Source organism: Phragmites australis, chromosome 4 (assembly GCF_958298935.1).
Source record: "Phragmites australis chromosome 4, lpPhrAust1.1, whole genome shotgun sequence".
Taxonomy (NCBI): Eukaryota; Viridiplantae; Streptophyta; class Magnoliopsida; order Poales; family Poaceae; genus Phragmites; species Phragmites australis.
This window is the reverse complement of record NC_084924.1, coordinates 32,767,471-32,783,938: the sequence shown is the minus strand read 5'-3', so window position 1 is coordinate 32,783,938 and position 16,468 is coordinate 32,767,471. Positions and strand designations below refer to the sequence as shown.

General features: G+C 47.6%; 1 protein-coding gene across 1 annotated transcript; it reads left to right on the top strand.

Moving 5' to 3' along the window:
• The first annotated feature begins 11,499 nt into the window (after positions 1-11,499).
• On the top strand, positions 11,500-12,990 carry LOC133914334 (transcription factor WRKY45-2-like). The gene is made up of 3 exons (XM_062357453.1): positions 11,500-11,992; positions 12,106-12,207; positions 12,292-12,990. The coding sequence occupies exons 1-3, from the start codon at positions 11,691-11,693 to the stop codon at positions 12,836-12,838; spliced, it is 951 nt and encodes a 316-aa protein (XP_062213437.1). The 5' UTR covers positions 11,500-11,690; the 3' UTR covers positions 12,839-12,990.
• Positions 12,991-16,468: the final 3,478 nt, after the last annotated feature.

Here is a 16,468-nt window from a genome sequence, read left to right as displayed (position 1 = left end):
TAGATTTGCGGCGTGCCCTGTGTGCGACTGCGACACGCATCCACTACTCACCCTCCCAAAAGGTAGGTGTAGGTGCCCCTCCCCCTTGAGATCTCATGATGTGGCCTGATCTTAGATCAAATTCATTTGGATACATATGTGAGTGAACAAGCATAGTAATGCATGAAGGTGCAACATAGGGAACAAGCAACACCATGTGTGTGGTGAATCTATGCGACAGTCGAGAGGTAGTTCTGCCATCGGGCATGAGACAAGGTGTTCTGCGCAGAGTTGGAGAGGTACTTTGAGTTATTCCATAGTGGCTCTACTCCATCCACCATCCATGGCACCATGGGCAAAACTGCCGCCACTGGTATCTTATTCCTAAATGACTAGCAGGCGAGGTGTTCGGCCGAATGCTTGGGTACATATAACTCTAGTAAAGGCGTGCTTTGGTCTAAGTTATGTACACAATTATATATATATCTATATATATATATATATATATATATATATATATATATATAGCTGTATTTAATTCATATGATCCTTCAGGTGGTGATAATTGGCGTAAAATTACCTAGCTTTCTTTAGGTAAGAATGCAATATTACAATATGTTCCTAGTGCGAACTGACTGTAATAAAGATTATTACTGTTGGTTTTTGGAGCTGACTATCATAGTTGCCAATTTTTACAGTCTCTTTCTTGTAGTCGGTTCAATAATTGACTGTGAAAATGGTTAGGAATTGGACGGAGTGGTAGAGGCCATGGAGGCCGAGGGGGTCGAGGAGGACGGGTTCCGTGGGACTCGGCCACATTGTACTGTGAGTTGCATGGTGAAGGTGCTAGTCATAGGACTAAGCAGTGTCCATAGGTCATGGTCATGAAGGAAAGCTTAGCGAAACAAGCCTTCAATCCTGCAAGAATTGTGAATCATGCCATGCATTCCAGAAAGGGAGAAGCCTGGGAATCCAATCAGACCCGTGGCCCAAACACAACGTTTGCTAACCAGTGGCAACCAATGGCTGGGCCGACACAGCAATATATTCATGTGCCTTCAGCTTTACCGGACCAGACTTTTAGTTAGTTGATGACTTTCCAAGGAGAACTCCCACCACCTCCTCCAAGACCAGCAATCGAAGCCCCTCCAGAAGCCAACAGATCGGTGGGCACAGTAAACCGTGCATACAATGTTGTGTTGGCAATCACTAGAGGATCTAATCAGGAAACTGAATCGAAGAGGCAACAAAAAGAATATGTGCGAAGGGTTAACCATGTTGGTGTAGGGCCTACTTATGTCCAATCGAAATGGTCCATGTGCCCATTACCTTCTCACAGGAAGACATGAGGGTTCTAGATTACCCGCATACGGACGCCTTCATCATTACTGCAATTATTTCAGGAAATGAAGTGCACAGAATCCTCATAGATGGTGGAAGCTCGACAGATATCATCTTCGCCGATACTTTAGAGAGGATGGGCTTGCAACAAAGTAACCTTCACCAGGCTGGGTCCCCACTACTAGGCTTCGGGGGAAAAACAATCAATGCTTTGGGAAAGATAGCAATCCCGATGTCATTTGGCGAAGGGTCAAACTTTCAAACGAAGGACATCACCTTCGATGTGGTTCATATCAACTATCCCTATAATGCAATTTTAGGGTGGGGAGTCTGTCGGTGAATTAGGAACCAGGGGTCCCCGAATCCCGAGGCCAGGCCAGCAATCCGCCACGTGGCGCCCTCCCGCGGAGGTCATCTCCGCGAGGTAAAAAAGACTAAGTCCCGGGAGAGGGCGCTCGGGGCCACAGACAGTGGTCCCCGAGTACCCGGGTTCCCCGGTGATCTGCGAAGACTAAGGGACCGGGAAGAAAGTGCTCGGGGAGGTGAACAGTGACCCCCGAGCACCCAAGTCCCCCGATGGCCAGGAGAACCGAGTACTGGGAGGAGTGTGCCCGGGGCTGCGAGCAGTGGCCCCCCGGGCACCCGAGTGCCCGAAGGACCCCAAGAAGGAAGTTCCGGGAGAGAGTGCTCGGGGCGGCGAGTAGCAGCCCCCGAGCACTCGGTTCCCCGAGGATCCATACAGTCAAGAACAGGAGAGAGTGCTCGGGCCGTGAACAGTAGCCCCCGAGCACTCGGTTCCCCGAGGACCAAGAAAGGGCGTTCTCAGGAGAGAGTGCTCGGGGAGGTGAACAGTGACCCCCGAGCACTCGGTTCCCCGACGATACAGGAAGCCCTCCGTCAGTGGCCCCCGCAGGGGTCCAGCGATGAGGTGTCAGCCAGTGAAAGGCCCGATGCCGCATTTAAGAGCGCGCGTGGCCTATCACCTCCAACTACTCCCGCCACGCTCGGTGTCAGTTCCTGCCATATTCTGGCAGAAGGGCGTGAGGACATTTAATGCATGGGTCCCATCCCGTGCCATCCGGCGTGCCTCAGGATAGCATCGCGAGGCCCGAGGCGTTCCGTCTGCCGCGCTGCTGTGGCAGGCGAACAAGACCGGGCGGGCACGCCGGGCCGCAATGCGGCTGCCCGGTGGGCCCTCTCCACGGCGCCCGTTGCCAGCGCCATCATGACGACTGAAGACCGGGCGTTGGGCGCGTTTTCAACCCCCGTCACTTCGCGCAAAGGCCATGATGACGTCCTTTCCATTTATGGCACCTTGGAACTCGTGCCCTCCCATTCGGGGTACGCTACTGCCGGCGGGTATTTAAAGCGGCCGGCAGCACGGACGAAGAGAGGATTAATTGGAAGACATGCTCGAACTCTCAGACAAGCGCACACAGAGCCAACTGAGCCCAACAGAGATCGAAGAACACCTTCGTACGAGCATAGAAACCGAAGAACAAGGAGCCCAGGGCTTTAGGATAGACAGACATTCTTGTAACTAGCACATTCCTGAGAGACATTCTCAGGGCATTTATAGCATCCACACAGGAGTAGGGTGTTACGTGCAGTGCGGCCCGAACCTGTCTAAAAACCCCTAGCACATTTACTCTTTTCTGCATTGGATCATTCCACCCCACCTGCCATCGCATTTACATCCATTTATTTCTCCAGCAAACATATTCAGAATCACCCCCCCGTCCGAATCTCTAAAAAGGGGTCCCTCAGGATCCCTGCGACAGGAGCTAACCCTCCGACAGAGTCCAGAATACATTCGGAGCAATACTGCACCATGCATATTTGTGCATGAAGATGCCTGGTCCCAGAGGTGTCATAACGGTGCTTGGAGATTAACAGGTGGCCCATAGAATTGAAGTGCAAAATACTCTGGGCCAGCGAAATATCCATATAGTGGCTGGACCTTTGATGAATCCTGAAGAACGTGAAGAGCAACCACAGGTACAGACGGTGGCGAAGGCTAGACCACAAGGCCAGACCAAGAAAGTGCTGCTGTGTCAAGACAGGCCAAACAAAAAGAGTTGTCATCGGGGCATAAATCAGAGAAGAAGCTGAGCAAAAGTTGATATTATTCCTTCACAACAACGAAGATATTTTCGCTTGGTCTCCGAAGGATTTGCAAGGAGTCAGCAGAGAAATCATTAAACATACTCTAAATGTAGACCTGAATGCGAAGCCCAAGAAGCAAAAACTTCGGAAGGCTTCAAAAGATAGGGAAGAGGCAACGAAGGCTGAGGTGCAGAAGTTGCTTGACACCGGAGTGGTGCGCAAAGTATTGCATTCTGAGTGGCTGGCCAACCTGGTGCTAGTCAAGAAAAGTAATGGCAAGCGGAGGATATGTGTATATTTCACAGACCTAAACAGAGCTTGTCTGAAGGATGACTTTCTGCTACCACGAATTGATCAGGTGGTGGACTCCGCTGTTGGCTGTGAGATGTTGAGTTTTCTGGATGCATATTCTGGGTACCACTAGGTTTGGATGGCCAAGGAGGACAAGGAGAAAATAAGTTTTAGAACCTCCTTCAATATATATTATTTTGTAAGGATGGCCTTCGGCCTTCGGAATGCTGGTGCCACCTTCGCTAGGTTGGTACAGACAGTGTTGAAGTCACAGCTAGGGCAAAATGTCTCGGCATATGTCGACAATATAGTGGTCAAAAGTATCAGAGAGGAAAAACACCTCGATGACCTTTGAGAAACTTTCAAAAACCTGTGAAGTGCAGGTTTAAAGCTAAACTCAGAAAAAATGTGCGTTTGGTGTGCGATCTAGAAGGTTACTGGGCTTCTTGGTTCGAGAAGGGGCATCGAGGTAGATCCTAAAAAAAATTCAAGCAATAATTGACATGAGACCTCCCCAAAGCAGGAAACAAGCACAGCGTCTGGCAAGGAGATTGGCAGCTCTGAACCAGTTTGTCATAAAATCAGCCGAGCGAAGCCTACCTTTCTTCAAAACGCTAAAAGGATTCGACCCTTTCAAATGGGGTGCGGAGCAGCAGGAAGCCTTCGACGAATTGAAGAAATATCCGATGAAGCTCATGGCCCTATCCAGCCCTGATCCCGAGGCTAAGTTGTTGCTGTACATAGCAGCATCCCCTTCGGTAGTAGGTGCCGTACTTGTGCAAGAAAGGCAAGAAAATGACAAATTACAGCAATTTCTGGTATACTATGTATCAAAGGCTTTGGTATGGCCGAAGAGGTTCTACTCTGAAATGGAGAAGATGGCCTATGCGCTAGTAATGGCATCACGAAAGCTTCACCATTATTTTATAGCTCATAAGATAACAGCGCCCACCTCCTTACCCCTTCGCGACATGTTTGAAAATCGTGAAGCTATAGGAAGGATTGCAAAATGGGCTACAGAGATTGCACCATTCATGTTAGCCTTCGTCGCAAGAAGAGTGATAAAGTCTCAGGCATTAGCGGAGTTCGTGGCGGATTGGATGCTGCAGGTCGAAGCTACAGAAGAAGCACCGTTAGACCCAGTTTGGATCGTGTATTGTGACGGAGCCTGGGGGCCTTCGGGTGCTGGCGCGGCGGTAGTAGTATCTTCACCTTAGGGAGTGAAGTTGCGATATGTCACCAGGCTCGAGTTTCGATTGACAAACAACGTTGTAGAGTATGAAGCAGTTCTCCTCGGGCTTTGTAAGGCACGGGAGTTGGGCGCCTGAAGGGTCCTATTCAAGACAGACTCTGCAAGGTGGTCGGAAGCCAAATTAAAAAGACATTCCAGGCGAAGGAGCCAAAACTGGTCAAGTATATGGCAACCGTGCGAATCATGGAAAAGCATTTCCTGGGGTTTATAGTCAAGAGCTTATCAAGGAATGACAACTTTGAGGCTGATGACCTCGCAAAGGCCACGGCGCAAAATCTGCCAATACCACCAGATGTGTTTTATCAAAGGTTGAAGGTGCCAGCCGTCGAGGCCCCTTTGCAGGCAGCACGTTTGGTAACTATAATTGAGAGTGAAGATTAGTGCTCCCCTATAGCATACCTTCACGGTTACTACGAGCCCGAAGATAATGTTGAGGCGAAGGGCATGGTGTAAAGAGCCAGAAACTACAAAATTATGGGACCCGAATTGTACAAGATGGGAGTTTGTGCACCGATGCTTCGATGCATATCCCAAGCAGATTGGCAAACCCTACTCAGAGAAATACACAGAGGACTATGTGGCTCGCACATCGGCACTCGAGCACTCGTTGGGAAAGTATAGAGGCAAGGATTCTTTTGGCTGAAGGCTATCTCTAATACAGAGTACATAGTCTGAAGCTGCATGAAGTGCCAATACTTGGCCAAGGGTTCAAACAGGCCTTCAAGAAAGACGTAGCTCATATCACCAGTCTGGTCATTAATACGGTGGGGAATCAACATTATTGGATAGTTACCAGTCACCCCGAGAAACTTGCGTTATGCCATTGTCGCAGTCGAGTACTTCTCAAAATGGGTGGAGGTGATGCCGCTGGTGAACATAACATCAAAAATTGTCCAAAATTCTCGTGGCAAAATATCGTCTGCAGCTTCAGTGTCCCTTGCGAGGTGACTGTTGATAACGGTATGCAATTTAACAGTGAAGGGTTCAGAAAATTCTGTGAAGGCCTGGGAATTAAAGTCCATTTCGCATCAGCGTATCACCCATAATCAAATGGAGCTTTGGAGAGGGAAAATGACATCGTCTTAACTGGTGTCGCAAGACGTCTGCAAGGCCTGCCAAAAGGAAAGTGGGTGGAAGAGCTGCTGAAGGTCCTGTGGTCCGTGAGAACAACGGTAACAAGACCGACAGGTTTCACGCGATTTCGTTTTCTCTTCGGTGAAGAGGCAATGACTCCGAAGGAATGTAAAAATAAATCATTTCGAGTCACGGTTGAATCAGCCTAGAACGAAGAATCAGTATCAAAAGATGCACTGGAGGAGGTGAGAATGCAGGCCATCAGAAACTTGGCCAGATATCAGGAGGAAACTAGAAAATGGAGAGACAAGAAAGTGTCCCTGAAGGAGTTCGCTCTTGGAGACTTGGTACTCCGGAGGCTCACCAATACTTCGGCCGTGGGAAAATTGCAAAGTAAGTGGGACAGACCTTTCTTGGTGAAGAGGTCGTTATGGCCCGGGTCTTATCACCTGGCTACTATCGAAGGGGAAGAGCTTCCACACACTTGGAAAGCCGACAACCTTCGCAAGTTTTATGTGTAGTAACAGCATTTATGTAATTTTCTTTCTGCAATTCAATCAAAACAATGTATGGGTGCTGCACTCTTTTCCTCACAGAGGGAACCCTTCATCAGGGCGTGAGGTTTTTAACGAGGCAGTGCCCTTTGTAAACCCTATGATATATATGGAATCACCCCCATAAAAACGTGTACTTTTGTTGAATTTATGCATAATTCATCGTCGAAGTGTTGCAGGCCTTCGAAAAAAGGAAGCACACCAATCGACGAGAGGCGAGCCCAGAACTCACCATAAAAGTCAAGGTACGGAATGTCAAAGAAAGACATCTTACCTTTCGAATTTAGACGGGTGTAAACTTGTAGCACAGTTCAAACCTTATTAGTCGCTTTGAAGTTGTCCATATTTTAAAGCATCTATCTTTCTGTAGCATCTTCGCCCATATGACAAAGTAATTATGATTTAGTTACACACATGAATATCTGTGTAATGCTAAAAAGAAAGAAAGCCGAAGTGCTACTTGACCTCAAAGGCGACGCACCTCTCGACTAAAAGTCGGGGGCTAAGAGTGATTTCCCCGCACCGAAGGCAAAACATACATTCGGAATAAAAAAGCCGAAGTGCTACCTGACCTCAAAGAAGGCGGCGCACCTCTCGACTGAAAGTTGGGGTCTAAGAGTGCCTGCCCCTGCACCGAAAGCAAAACATACCTTCAGGAGAAAAAAGCTGAAGTGCTGCCCGACCTCAAAGAAGGCAGTGCACCTCTTGAAGCAACGTCGAGGCTGTACAAACAACGTGAAAATGCAGCGAAATAAAAGTTGAAGCTTGGACAACCATCGCCGCAAATTGTGCAATCTCATATATGATTAATAGCAATTATGAAGCAAAACCAAGAAGGGAGATACATTGCCCTTGAGGAATTGGCCGTAGATACTAGGCCTTCGAGCGTGAATAAGCGATTAAACAAAAGGTAAATTTGTCGAGGCAACATCAGTAGTCATCAACAAATTACACTTCGCGCACAGTTCTACCGAAGGTCCCTACGGCTTCAAAGTCGGTGGGAGGGGGAGATGGCATTTTCCAAATGACGCTTCATGTGCGGTTCTGCCGAAGGTCCCTACGGCTCCAAAGTCAGGGGAGACGACATTTTTTGGATCACATTTCGGACACGATACAGCAGAAGGTCCAAATTGATGAAAGACCGAGTTGATAATCTCAATATATAATGGCCGAAGATAATAATCGTTTCAACGTTAACAACTTTATTCAGCAAATTCATCAATGTCAGGATCTACAAAATCTTTATACCATCGGCTAAAGCCAAATTGAAAGGCTATGCCTTGACTAGCATGAAAAGGCAACGTTGGGTCCAATGGTGATCCGATATAATTAGATGAAGAAATGGTAGACGAAGATGTAGGCGAAGTGCTCCTGCCTTTGACATGTCACACTATTTGCGAAGGCCCTTGGAGGTAGCAAAATTGAAACTGACGGGGCAGAGATTCTTGATTATCGTCTTCTGGCTCAGGCTTCAGATTGATGAACATATGAGGAGGCTCGAAGTCTCCGTGCGCAATCCCGCGGGTCTCGCGCTCAGCCCTTCGGGTCTCTAAAACCGAATGGCTAAACGACTTCCAGAACGCTTGGAGTTGGCATTCCTTGCGTCATAGGACCTACACTTCGCTCTCCAGCACCTCCCAAAATCAATAGCTAGGTGGCGACGATGGAAGGAATCCTAGCAAGACCAAGACATAAAAAATTGTCCTGCATCATAATGATGGGAACAACATCTTTGGCTACCTGCGCAATGTCCGAAGGGAGGACCTGCGTAGGGAGCAAAGACAGTCAAACATTTAACCATAAATAAAAGTGTATATATTACAATATATTTTGGTTGGTAACCAAACGTTCAAAACCCAAAGCAACGCTTCATACGCTCTTCACACCTTCTCTTTTTCTTTGACCGCCTTGGTCGTCGTTCTAGTGGAAGGGTCATCCTTCACTTTTGCATGCAGAACAAAGGATCCATGAATACACAGGTGGCAAAAATCTAGAAAGCAGAGCTAAAGAAAACAAACTCGTTGGTGGTTGATTTCCTCTTCCTGGAGGGTGAGCTCGCGGCCGTGTTAACCAATAGTTGGTGGTGAACGATCATGCGGTGGCCTTCGATGCCCTTGACACAACCGAAGTTGACATGTCCAAAGGATAGCAGAAGGTTGATTTTTGAAGTGAAGTATGATGGTCACAGCCAGTCATCTCAATTGACTGGACTAAACTCCTGGGTGAGACCATAGCGCAGAAGTCACCATACGGCCGGGCCACAGGCAAAAGGCTATCGCTGGTTTCGCGGATCCATCCAAGAAGTACACCCAGCCCGACAAGGTTAAGCGTTGAAGGTGTGGCCGAAGCATCGATTCCATCGAAAGTATTACTAATTGCTTCGCAGGATGCAACGACCTTCGCCTCATCCAGTTCTTCACATAGCTACTGCGCTTTAGATTTTTCAGTGTTGCAGAGGGCTTGCAGCTCCGAGACTTGAGCTTCGGACGCTGTTACATTTAGTGAAGGTAGGTGACCTCTTCTTCTGCACTCTGTTTGCCTGAGCGAAGGGAGCTCACTTCTTTTTCAAGTTGCTGCAAGCGCAGATCAACCTCCCTCGCTCGTCGCATGAACTCCCTTTTTTGGGCCTCGGCCTTCTCCGCCCGGGCTTGAAATAGGGCCCTTTGTGCCTCCACATTCTTTGTGCGGGCCTCAGAATGCTCCACTTGCTTGCGCTGAGCACACGAAATGAGCATAGCCTGTGATAGCGCATATGTATGAAAATGAGTAAGCGAAGAAAAGCTGAAATCGTAATGCAAAATACCTTTGCAATTGCCACATCGGAGGCATCGTTGAGATCAACAGCAGGCTTTCGTGCCAAAGAAATCTCAAGCTCGGGGAGAACGAAGCTACCAAACATCTTCTTTGTGTCATTGACCTCCCCCGAGTTTGGCTCAAACAAAGAAATCTTGAAGGCTTCAGCGTCAATAGCCTTCACGTCAAGTAAGCATCTATGACTCATAAGTCCCTTTCCGCCACGGTGAGGCATGGGCGGCGAGGTGTTTTTCTCTTCGGTCTCTGTAGCTCTGTGGCCTTTGGACGAACTGTCCTTAGACGAAGAACTCAAAGATGAAGAGGTAGAGGTCAATTCAGCTCCAACTTCTTCAACAATTTTTGCCCCTTCGGCCTCCTCAGCTCCCCCCCCCCACCGTTGGCTTGGCGGTAGCGTGCGGATTCGAAAATTTGTCCTCCTCATCACTGAGAATTAGCGTGGCAAGGTCCATGCGCGCAGAAAAGGCAGGCTTCGGCGAGGAGGAGGGAAGATCTAGGGTGCCCTTCAGAGGCTCCTGTTGAAGGGGCATAGCTCAAATGGCCATTGAGCCTTCGGGGGTCACTTCCTCGCCTAGGATGTCAAGGGACACTTCGTGAGGTCTCTTCTTTAGGGTAAGTGCCTTCTTCTTTTTGCCCCCTCACGGCAAAGGGTTTGCGATTTTCTACTTCTTTTGGCTGCCACCAGCAGATTCTCCGCCGGCCTCGGCGTTCGGGGAGCCTTCTCCTTCGCCCTGATGTGAAGAGAGCATAGTCACCTTTAGCCTGTCTTTATAGGCAAGGCCTTGTAACTCGAAAATCCGATTAAGTCACCGACCGAGTCCCTGGTCGGCGCAGAGTTGGGCTTCGCCCTGGCTAAATTTCCCAAGAAGAAGCATGGCTTTAGTCTCCACTTCAGTCACTGTCAAGTCTGCCACAAAGTAAATAATGTAAGGAAATGACACAGAGCCGAAGTGCAGTTAAGAACATGATAACAGATAATACCTGTGAAACCTCGGAAGTCCAGCTAGGGATGGTAGAGTCCCTCTGGCCCTTTGCCACTGAATTTTAGGATGGAGCAAAGCATATGACCACGCGAGATCTCGTAGAAGAGTTTGTGGCGTCCGAGGTATGCCGCCTTCTGAGAGGCCTATAGCTGTACATCGGGGGCGCGGTTCCCCTTCACCTCTTCGCACTTGGACACGATAACTCCTCTCGGTCCACCTTGTGGTAGAACCAGCACTGCGTCCAATCCTTTGGCAATTTGTTTTTGTATTCAAGAAGCCATAGTGGGCTTCGCTTTGCACGTGTTACATGCGAAAACCGGCTTCGCTTTGCCAATTAGAATTTTAAACGGTCAACTGAAGTCCAATGATAACATGCTAAATTGCTAATGTATGCCTGCAGGGTTTGCATATGTCCTTGCGCGCATTGATCATCACTCCCTTATAGATGGACTTAATGTCTAGCAAATACCTCTCCCAGCATTCACAGACTCAAGCTTGTCTTTAACGGAATCCTAAAATGACGCTTCTAACTAACTGGCGCATCCAAATCCGATAAATAAAACTGTTTTTAAGAAACCACTATAATGCCAAACGGAGACTTAATGTCTAGCAAACTAGATTAGTAATATAACGCCAGTCAGTAAAACCAATTGCGTGTGAGGATTTACCGAACACGATAAGCTCGTATCTTAGCTAGATACACATTCCTGATATATTTTTATAGTACTTCTTGTTCTACATGGAGGCCAGACAAACAGACATGTCAGCACAGATAGTGCCTCCAGTTTAAAATTATGCTGGTGGTAGAAGGATCCTCGTGTTTTCCGTCGGCCGTAGCGTGCCGATCGAACACCAGTCTTTCTCAGTCTACGTGTTCTCACCAGTGGATGGGTCGAAGAAATTGCCTAGGGATTGCATGATTGCCGGGCGCCAGGACCCGGTGACCATCAGGTCAAAGGCCACGCATCTGCGTGACCTCACGCCGACTGTGTCATCGCGATGACGGCTTGTGTGTGCAGCATGTTTGGTATCCTTCTGCTCCCTCTGGGTATCTATCTATGGCCACTCGACCGTGCCGCTAGTTCCTTCCATGCAGCTTCCTCCTCCTCACTCCTTTTGACTTTCCATACCATTTTTTCCTCCGTGACAACTATTACAGTCAGAGGTAAATTAAGAACGCACAAGCACCACAGGTTAATTAGCTGGTTTCTTGAATATTTCTACACCTTGCAAGGGGAGGAGTGTGCATGTATAGGTTGGGCACGACTGGGGTGTGCTAGACCGGCAGCATGGTCTAGGATGGCGTCGTCGGGCGACGGCGTGACGGCGGAGAGGGCGGCCTCGGCTGTGAACGACCTGATCGAGGCGCGCGAGGGAGTGGCGAGGCTCAGGAGGTTGATCTTGCAGGAGGACGACCATCATCGCTCGCCGTTGGTAGAGCTGGTGGACGGCGTACTGAACAGGCTGTCGAGCGCGATGTCGGCGTTGGACCTTAGCGGTGCGGCGGCGGGAGGCCAGAGCCCGGCCGCCCGGTCGGATGGTGCGAGGCAGTCGGTGAGCTCGAGCGGGAACACGAAGAAACGCAGTAGCTTCAGCAGAAGGTGAGGACCTGATGAACTTAGCAGCTCAGGTTAATTATACATGCATATGCATGATTATATATTATGCTTTCGGTTTCTTATTTCTTTGTTCTATCCTTGCACGTACTTTGTAGATCACAACAGTCCTCTCACAAAATAGTCACTGCTTCTCTGGATGACGGCCATATATGGCGAAAATATGGGCAGAAAGAGATCCAGAATTCACGCCATCCGAGGTACATACTGTGTTGCCTGTATCAGTTGCCATGATATTTGAGGAACAGATCACAAAACATGTATGCATGTATGCGTGCGTGCAGGAGTTACTTCAGGTGCACGCACAAGTCAAACCAAGGTTGCAACGCCAAGCGGCACGTCCAGCTCTGCGAGACCGACCCGTCCAAGCACGTCGTCACCTACTACGGCGAGCACACGTGCAGGGACCCCTCCACGATCCCGCTCATCGTCGACGCCGCCGGCGCGGCAGCCTACCGCGCCAACAACTTCATCAGCTTCGCGCCGAGCTGCACCAACGCCGCCAGCACCGGCGGCGCTTCTTCGCAGCTGGCGATGGACGGGAGCACTACTAAGCTGCCCACGTCGTGGTGCACCAGCGACGACGTTTTCAGCTGGCCGTCCGTCTCGTTCATGCAGGTGGACGACCTCGCCGCCGTCGTGAGCTCCGCCGGGGTGACGTCAACCACGGTAGGGTCAGCTCCGGACTGCGGCGGGCTTGGTGACATGGCTGGCTGCGGAGGCACCGGCGTCGGCAGCTTCCCCTCGTCTCCGAACAGCCTCGGGTTAATGGTGGGATCAGTCGAGAGCATCGGAGATGACGACTTTGGACCACCCTTAAGGATGAATTGAAGGCAGCGCGCATTGTTGCATGCATACGTTGTTAGTGGTAGAAGTACTAGACTACTGGTGATAAAGACCTGTCGCCGTCATTGTGTACAGTTTAATCTGATCATCTATGCTTGGTGGATCATAAGTATTGTATACAGTTTGATCTGATCATCTATGCTTGCTTGCACATGAATATTAGTATATAAAGCTTCCACTTTTTCAAATGTCCGTACCTACCAGGTGCGCAGGACAAAGAAACACTAGTCACAGAAAAAAAAACCAATGAGGAATGACCACAAATAAGTTTATTATTTGCCAGTAGAGGTAGAAGGTGCAAATATTGTAATAACGGATTTGCTACTTTTCAATCGACGGAAAATAAGCAAACTATTAGTCACACGATGCAAAACGTGTCTTCTCTGTCTATGGCATCCACTGATGTTCAACGACGTTAGGAATAATAGTTTTGTGCTGCGAGCATAAGTAGTGTTCCTCCGTATCCATATCCGTCAATTTTATTTCGCTCGTGGACATATCAGTGAGCACGGATTAAGTCTCACCAAAATATTAGTGAAATTTTATGAATTTTGGAAATTTTAGAGGAGAATAAAATATATAATTTTGAATTTTTTTCACTAACATATGCGAATTTCAATCTTTTTGTCGGTGAAGAAAAAAAAGTAAAACGAAATTAAAATCGCTATCTATGAGCACTCACGGCGAAAAGCCAAGAACAGACCTATCACCCATAAAGGTACTTATTTACTCTCAGAATACACAAGTACACAACACATGCTAGAGGGAAGAAAGCATGCTATCAGGCGATAGGGAAGGACGCGGCGAGTGTCTCACCTGCAGTTGCACGGAGGTGGCGAGTACAGCAGGAGGCGAGCTCGGAAGATAGTCCTCCAGTCCTTCCGCTCATTGGCCATCCCATACGCCATCTCACGTGCCGCCTGTGGTACCATCGGCCTCGCCTCCCTGATGTAGCAAACATATTACTACGAAGATTGTAGAAATTATTCTAAGTATGTATATGATTTAGATGATTAATTATAATATATTTAATGTGATTAATATATTTGTTAAATATATTCTTTAGTAGGTCTCATAGGTAAAATACATGATAAAGCCACTATAGCTAGGACAAAATTTAATTGAATTAGAGAAGTCCTAGAAAAAATGACTACATTGGAAGGTCCGGTGATACCTGAGTTGTACACACCAGAGTATTTATGTCAAAAGAGCTCAGAAAAGAATCAACACATTGGATGGTTTGTCGCTCTGGAGAACAACATGCCAGAGTATTTCTGACTGAGAGGGAGAAAATAATTATGCACACTGGAAGGTCCGGTGCTAACACCATCAGAGTATTTGTGTACACCGAAAGGTCCGACGCTCTGAGTTGTACTCATCGGATGGTTGTGCTAGAGTATTTGTTGTAGAGAAGGTTGCAAGTGTTGAAAAATGAAGATCAATACACCGAAAGGTCCGATGCTCTGAAGTTTAACACGTCGAAGCAATTCTTGCAGAGAATGTTTCAGCGGCGGTCTATCTTAAGTCTATAGGCCGGATGGTCCGACGATGGAGTTCAAGATACACCGGAATATATGGTATTCACAGATGGTTTTGAATGGAGTTCAAACGGCTAGTTTCTACTGGTATACACACCGGATGTTCTAGTATTTGTACTACTATCAGGGCCGGAACATCCGGTGTTTACAGTTTCTTTCAGTTGGGGCAATAGCTAGGTGGCGAGTTTCAGACTATAAATACCCCTTCACTCGGCCATTTGAAGGTGTGACAGTGTGCTGGAGTCTAGAAAAGCTCACATACACTTGAGAAGATATTCAAGCCATTAAGTTCTTAAAGTGATCATCCAAAGAAATTAAGCACATGATTATAGAGTGATTAGTGCTAATAAGTTTAAAGATAGTTGTGTCTAGGTGTTGCTGCCTACAGAGGGGATCGAGTGATCATAGCTTTATACCAAGTGATATGATGGCACCTTAGAGTCTTGGTAACTCACTGGTACCTTGGGTCTTGGTAGCTCAAGGTTGTTGACCCTCCGACTTGGTGTGGAGTGGTGGTAAGACTCTTATACGGGGATACGAAGACCCTTACCTTGGTAGCTCAAGCTTCAACGTGAAGATGACGGTAAGTGATTGGAAGAGAGGCTTGTGATGAGGTATTGTTTTGATAGCTTAGTGGCTCTACCCACTTGAGGCCTTGGTGGCTCAAGGGTCATGACCAACTGCCATCCGGGAGTATATCCTTGGTGGAACTCTCATGTGGATTAGGAGTGACGTTTATACCATCGATACTACGAAATAAAAATTATTTATGCTGAGTTTACTCTCTCTACCTTGTTTAAGTTTCTGCATTTACATATTTATAATTTACCGTTCTAGATAGGTTACAATCTCTTTTGAACGGTAGAGTAGATAAACTAGATAAACTTAGAGCATATTTAGATAAAAATTGATATAAATTTATCTTATAAAATTTTTAGAGCCAATTAATTTTAAAAGTTATAATTTATCTCTCTTATGAGGTCACCTATCCCTACACTAATCTCTAGGTCCGGATCGGCGAGCGCCAGTACCACCGTGGCACTGCCTCTAGTGTAAGCACACAAGCCCATGACAGGTTAGTAGGAGACCTCACCGCCCACCTGTCCATGGGGAACACCTCAGAACCCGCTTCCATGATGAACCTTGCTAGGTCGATGACCCTCCTCCAAATCAAAGCAGCAGCGGAAGATTGGAAGAGGCCCTCCTTAAGATCTAGACGGGTCAAGATCTAGACGGCGAGGAGCCCAGGCTGGCACTATGGGCGGTTGGTGAGATGTTGTTTCTAGCATTTTAGGTTATGCAGGGTGACTTCGGGCTAGTGCCCTAGGTGCAGCTTGAGTCGGTGCGGTGCGTAGGTACGTAAGAGTCATGGACTCGAACTCGCAAATCAAGGAAAGTCATTCCAGCATGCAATACGGGTGAGGTGGCAGTCGGCTGGCCAAACCCCAGGCTAGTGTTACAGTACTCGATGACGTGCTTAGGCTGTTGATGGACGGTGGTGTTTTCAGCAGCGTGGCCAGTAGTGAGGCGAAGTCAAGAACTCAAGTATAATATACATGGAGGTTGTTAGTGCATGATAACTTAAGGTGTCAGAATATTCGTTCAGATGGAGTTTGTTGTATTTGTATCAAATATTTTTAGAAAGAAATGATATGTATGTATAGGACTTGGCATTGTAATAACGGTATAGGATGGAGTTAAATTTGGACTTTTGTAACTTGGCACCTTCATAAATATGAGAGGATCGCTGTTGTAATTGTCATGATGAAATAGCGATAGGCTCCCAGGGGGTGCTTGCAGTTCTGCAGGGAGCCCGAACGACCATTGTTGAACCAGTGAAGTGGAGTGACTGTAGTTGTGCCCCATGAATGTAGGCTCCTTGCGAAGAATAATAACTTATATAATTATGAATTCAAAATATCCGATCCAATAGATTCTATAACTGCCATGGCGTAAACAAGGCATGTGCTGATATATTCGACAGTTCATCGTGTTCCATACAGAAATCACCCCTGAATTAGGAAAAAGTGTTCTAGATATCCAGAAGATATATTATCTAGGATAGGTACACTCAGGG